General features: G+C 35.6%; 1 protein-coding gene across 1 annotated transcript in view; it reads left to right on the top strand.

The window, feature by feature from the left end:
* The window catches only part of bmp5 (bone morphogenetic protein 5), a 15,217-nt gene extending 10,565 nt beyond the window's left edge, over positions 1 to 4,652 (top strand). Inside the window, exons 3-7 of the mRNA XM_037685490.1 lie at positions 1,562 to 1,710; positions 2,010 to 2,207; positions 4,074 to 4,150; positions 4,247 to 4,357; positions 4,497 to 4,652. Of these exons, the coding sequence (XP_037541418.1) occupies positions 1,562 to 1,710; positions 2,010 to 2,207; positions 4,074 to 4,150; positions 4,247 to 4,357; positions 4,497 to 4,646 (685 nt within the window). The 3' untranslated portion in view covers positions 4,647 to 4,652. The remainder of the gene's footprint in view (positions 1 to 1,561; positions 1,711 to 2,009; positions 2,208 to 4,073; positions 4,151 to 4,246; positions 4,358 to 4,496) is intronic.
* The last annotated feature ends 1,223 nt before the right edge of the window (positions 4,653 to 5,875 follow it).

Genomic DNA, 5,875 nt, shown 5'->3' with positions numbered 1-5,875 from the left:
ATATATCATTCAGTAACTAAACCTTTTAAATATTACTATAAATGAAATCTGATTTCTGTCAGTCCAACAAAGTTAAGTCAGGTTTATTTTTTAATTTTTTTTGTGAGACGTTTCGTCCTTCATCCAAAGGACTTCATCAGTCCGAGAAGCCACAACAAACACAGTCCCACAAACAGCACACTCACATAGGGGACCAAGCAGTTTGCTATGATAAGCTGGTTTCTGGGGCCTGCCCTCTCCCCCATCAACTCCTCTGAAGCAGCCATAACCAAAGTGGTTCAAAACATCAAAGTTCATGCTCAATAATCCAGGTTAAAAATCCAACAAAGTTCAGTCTGGTCATATTTTTTAAATTTTTATTTTTATTTTTTTAATTTTGTGTCATTTCGTCCTTCATCCAAATGTCCTTCATCCAAAGGATGAAGGTCAAAACGTAAAATAAAATAAAAAAAAACTTCCAGATGACCTGAATGAACTTTGTTTTTTTTTTATTGTTTTTTTTTTTAACCTGGATTATTGAGCATGGACTTTGATGATTTATGTCAGTGTTTTATTTTATTTTATTTTCTGCAAAAGGGTTATGTTAGCTATATGTACTAAAAATGATCGTTTAATTTTTTTTTTAGTTTTAGTGTTACTTTTCTCAGTATGGATCTCTTGCTGATGATTATTACATGGAAAACCTTTTGTTTTGGTTTAATAAATGTTGTTGTTACTGTTGAAGTGGGTAAACAACGAGCCAAGATATTGCTCAGTTGTACAAATATGAATAAGACTATCTTCTCCAGTTATGTCTTATATAAACATACAACAGCCCTGTTTTTCTTACCTTGGTCCTTAACCAAGCACAGTAGACAAAATAAGTCAGTTCTTTTACCTTTAGGATGGGATTGGACAACTTTTCAGTACATTTTTAAACTGTATTCTGTTTTTAGTTACCTTGCATTTTATTCACATTATGTATGGTTGGAAGTTCACACCAGAACAAATCAAGTTATTGCAAAACGTAAGTTTCAAATGGCACGTTTCAGTGGAAGTTCAGCGGTATGTTCCTCATAAAAAAATTAATCTTGAGTTTTATTTCACCTATAATAAACACATGAGCTATTGAGGCCACATGGAAAACCTCGAGCGTCTCCAACCAGTACGACGTGACCACAAAAACCTAACAGCTGCTGCTGCATCCGATCTGCCAGTTGAAAAGAATCAAATGCAAATCGTGGAGCAGGGAGTTGATGGATGCCTTCTGTCAAGCGTTTGCACTGAAAATACACAAAAGCTGACATGCATGATTCATAACTCCTGAAGTGTTTTGTGCAGACCTTGGCACACATTTAACCACAAAAATTCTGCAGTTTTTTTTTTTAAAACATAAACTTTTTTTTTATAACTGTAGCTGTGTAATTTGCTTTTCTTGCACACATAATGAATCGCATTGCTTTTACTTAAAAACTTAATAAAATAGGTTGAAAAGTTTATTTATTAGTTTTATTCTAAATGGTCAAGCCTTTTTGTGTTAATTTTTAGAGATGTGTTTTCTTTTATTTTGTTTTACTTTCAGAGATGCAGAGACATTTTTGCTCGACTCCAAAAAGGTCCAGGCATCTGATGGGGGGTGGTTAGTGTTCGACATAACAGCCACCAGCAACCACTGGGTGATGAACCCACAGCAGAACTTCGGCCTTCAGCTCTGTGTGGAGACTATAGATGGCAAGTGAAGTTATGATTTCTTTCTTTAAAAAAAAAATATTTCTCCTTTAATGTTTTATGGACTTATTTTAAACTTAAAAAAAAAGCTTTTACTTCATGACAGTCCACTTTATCTGCATTTAATTGTAAACACAATATTGTTTAATAAAACCTTAATAAAACGTGACCACAGATAAAAATGCGTGTGTTTGAACATGCTTGTTTTAACTTAAAGCTCATTATAAAAGCATCCATAAAAGTATGAAGTAAGCATTTTACTGTTGATTCGAAAGTTTAATTTACTTTCTGTTTTTGTAAAGGACGGAGTATCAACATTAAATCTGCTGGAATCATCGGGAGGAACGGGCCCCAGTCCAAACAGCCGTTCATGGTTGCTTTCTTTAAGGCCAGCGGGGTGTTGCTTCGCTCCGTCCGAGCTGCCGGTGGGAAAAAGAAGAACCACAATCGCAATAAATCCAACAATCAACAAGAAACATCAAGGACGCCAAAACCCGGAGGTGTGCACCGAGGTGTTTCTTTGTTTTTAGGGTTTCTTTCACCTCTTATACACTAATCATAGTGTTGTCTCAAACTTATGAAATATTTTATGTAATCATTTCTCTTTATGCAAACTGACATGTTCAGTGCTCACTAGAGAATTTAAATGTTTGGAAGGAGTTTTACTATCTGTTTATATTCTTTGTTCAAACATTGAAATTATTTGTATGTTTTATTGCAGTTAAAGTCCTAAATCCTTATCTTTTCTTTTTTATTGTTGAGCTTCTGTTTGCTTTTTGATATTTATTAATGCATTTTTAAACGTTATGTTTAGCTGTTACTATCTTGTATATTATTTCTAAGAATATTTGGTATAAAATTTACAGATTTATTCATTCCTGTCTTCAAATAATTGTATTACCATGATTTTTGCTGTATAAGTCACAGTTTTTTTGCACAAATTAGCATGCCTGCGACTTATACAGCGAAGCGACATATTTATGTTTTTTCCCCATATTTATAACGGAATTTTTGGCTGAGATCTGACGATTTCATTCATTCTGACATGGAAAATAATGACACTACCATTTTTAGCCACTAGAGGGCCTTGACCAATATGGCAAGCCAAGTGTTTCATTTATAGGCAAAAATGGCCATTAATGAGACACTTGGCTTGCCAAACCAAGCCATCTTTATCTTGCTCAGAACTCCTGGAGCAAACATCAAATCAGCTGCATTTTGCTGCGCCGCCCATGCGAAATGTAGCTGATTTGACCATTAAAGTGCATTTATTAAGGAAAAGTTCAACTGAGACACACCTTTACTATAATGTCGAGCAAAAAAAATTGTTTTTAGGTGGTTATCTTGTTAAATTTCACAGAAATGCACAGCGAGACCTCCCTCTGCGCGCTCCCGCAGCTGCAAATCAGCTTTTGAAATGCAGCTGATTTGACCGTCAAAGTGCATTTATTAAGGAAAAGTTCAAATAAGACACATATTTGCTATAATTTCGTGCAAACAAATAATTGTTTTTAAGTGTTAATCTTGTTGAATTCTTGGTAAAGTCCTGCCGTCCACTCTCCCACAACCGCCATTTGGCAGCCAATTGATTTTTGGCACAACACCGGCCCATGTTTCTGGGTGGTCAGCAGTGATGCATAATGGATGCAAATTTTACAGCGAAGCGACGTATTTTCTTTTTTTTTTCCACTTTATTAGACATATTTGGACTGATGCGACAAATGCGACTTATACGACGGTGCAACGTGTACGGCGGCAAGTAGGGTAACTAGAAAGTTCCTGGAAAAACTTTGGCGGGGACTGCCACGCTGCTACCAATTTACATTGCTGATTTGATACTAACACCTCACAAAGAAACCATAACTCCTACAGCCAAACCAGACATACTGGTCAAAAGTCGACAAAAACACCAACATATTGATATATAACATACAAGTATATCTTAAAAGATGTGATGGTAGGAAGAGTTTGTTCGATGACTTCCTAATTTTTCTTCAGGGACCTCTCCACTCTAGGTCATGTGACCTCAGAGCTGCATTTAGAGGGTGACAAGTGTTCCATTAGGTGTTTTGTATGGAGAAAATGGCATCTTTGTTTGCAAATAACATCGCCATGGTAACTCGAAATGCCAAAAAATTGTAATAGCACACATCACAGTGTCGAGCCGGTCGTCTTAACATTTGTGGGGGTATACATTGTGGTTCGAGCTGCATTAAAGTTGACTGAAGAGTAAAATATAAAGTTAGGAAACCCTTTGTTAGGTGGATAATAATAGGTGCCTGCCTTATAGTCCCCAATAAACTGCATATCAATATAACTCAATCATCTTGATAACGGGGCCTTTTTATTATAATTTTCTTCTTCAGATTATAACACCAGTGAACAGAAGCAGGCCTGTAGGAAGCACGAGCTGTACGTCAGTTTTCGAGACCTGGGCTGGCAGGTAGGACTCACACAGTAACAAATACTTTATAAAACTATGAAAGAATCCATCTGGATTACAAGTTATTGGCCGTAAATACTTGTTTTGTGTGTAAAGGACTGGATTATTGCACCTGAGGGATATGCAGCATTTTACTGTGATGGTGAATGTTCGTTTCCGCTCAACGCTCACATGAATGCAACAAATCATGCAATTGTGCAAACCCTGGTGAGTATTATTTTCTACTGTTATAAAATCATATTATGAGCTCATATCGCTCTTACTATAAAACGTGAATTGAAAACTCATTTATTGCTGGATCTTTTACACGTCATTCCTAAATTTATGCTTATATTCTCATTTATAGGTTCATTTAATGTTTCCAAACAATGTGCCAAAGCCGTGCTGTGCCCCAACCAAGCTCAACGCCATATCGGTGCTCTACTTTGATGACAGCTCCAATGTTATTCTGAAAAAATATAGAAATATGGTGGTCAGGTCTTGTGGGTGCCATTAGTTTCGAGGGGGGTTAATTTATAGTCTGATAAGGGAAATGCTGGAAAATGCATCTTCTGCAGGTGTGATGTGATGTACAGTATTATGTGAATAAAGTTGTCTTGCTTAATTTATTTTTCATTTTATAAAATAGCACTGAATATTGTAATATTTAAATCTTTAGCTCAAATGGTTGATTTTTACGTAACACCTTTTAGTTTCCGTGTCCACTGGCATATACTGTTGTCTACATGATATATTTTATGCGTAAACAGTTCACTGGAATTATATATTTTTTCTTGTTTTTCACTTTTTAATGGAAGTGTGCTGTAAATATATGATGACTTAAATTTGGTGGTAAAATTATACACTTTGGTGCTCATTTTTATATGATCTAATATGCAATAAAGGATTGCTTTATATTATTAGAGACATAATACGTTTTTAAAATACAGATGCAGGAGGTAATATGAGCACATGGCCGATGTCAGCGCGATGCTTTTAGGATAAAAATCACAAACTGAACAGGATGTTGAAAACATTTGAAGTCAAATTGGATCAGTGGGAGTAACAAATGTGTTTTCTATTATGAGCTAAACTGCCTAAAGATATTTTCAAGCTGTTTGCTTTTATACTGTCTCACCCAGTTCAAGTCAGATATGTATTTTTTGTTTTTAACAAGACAATATGTCCCACGAGGAGATTTTGTTTATTCTGCAAAGCAATAAGTATACTGTTGATTCTTCAATGATGAAAGTTTACCCTTTTTTTTTTTTTTTTACAAAGTTTGTGTTAATCTTCAAAAACACAGTATCTCATTTCTCTGTGGACATTTTCCCAACTAAAAACATCATGGTTTGAGAAGCATAATTTAATAATATAGTCTTGTGTATTTTAATAAAGGTTCCATGTTTAAAAAAAAAAATAACTTTGCTTGGCTTTAATTTGACTTCTCAGTTTTCCCTGCTCCATTTATAAACCTAAACTAAATGTATGTTTAAAATAGCTCCGAGAATAAAAGCAACCCCCACCCCCTCTTATGGAGCCATCCAGATGTAAGTCCTCCAGCCTTGGCCTTTTTTGCATTTCTGTTTGGAGATCTGTGGCTGTTTAGCATTCTGTTGCCGGACTACCGTCTCAGATTTATAAATGTTTAACAAGCGTGGCATAAACTGTTGACGTGCTCTGGATGAGCTGTAATGCTAGTAGCCGAGTGCAAACACTACAACAATGTGACCTCTAAAGCCCGCC

This window comes from Nematolebias whitei, chromosome 1 (assembly GCF_014905685.2).
Source record: "Nematolebias whitei isolate Nwh7 chromosome 1, NemWhi1, whole genome shotgun sequence".
In the NCBI taxonomy this organism is placed as follows: domain Eukaryota; kingdom Metazoa; phylum Chordata; class Actinopteri; order Cyprinodontiformes; family Rivulidae; genus Nematolebias; species Nematolebias whitei.
Note: the sequence above shows the minus strand (reverse complement) of the source record. Positions and strands in the feature narration are given on the sequence as shown.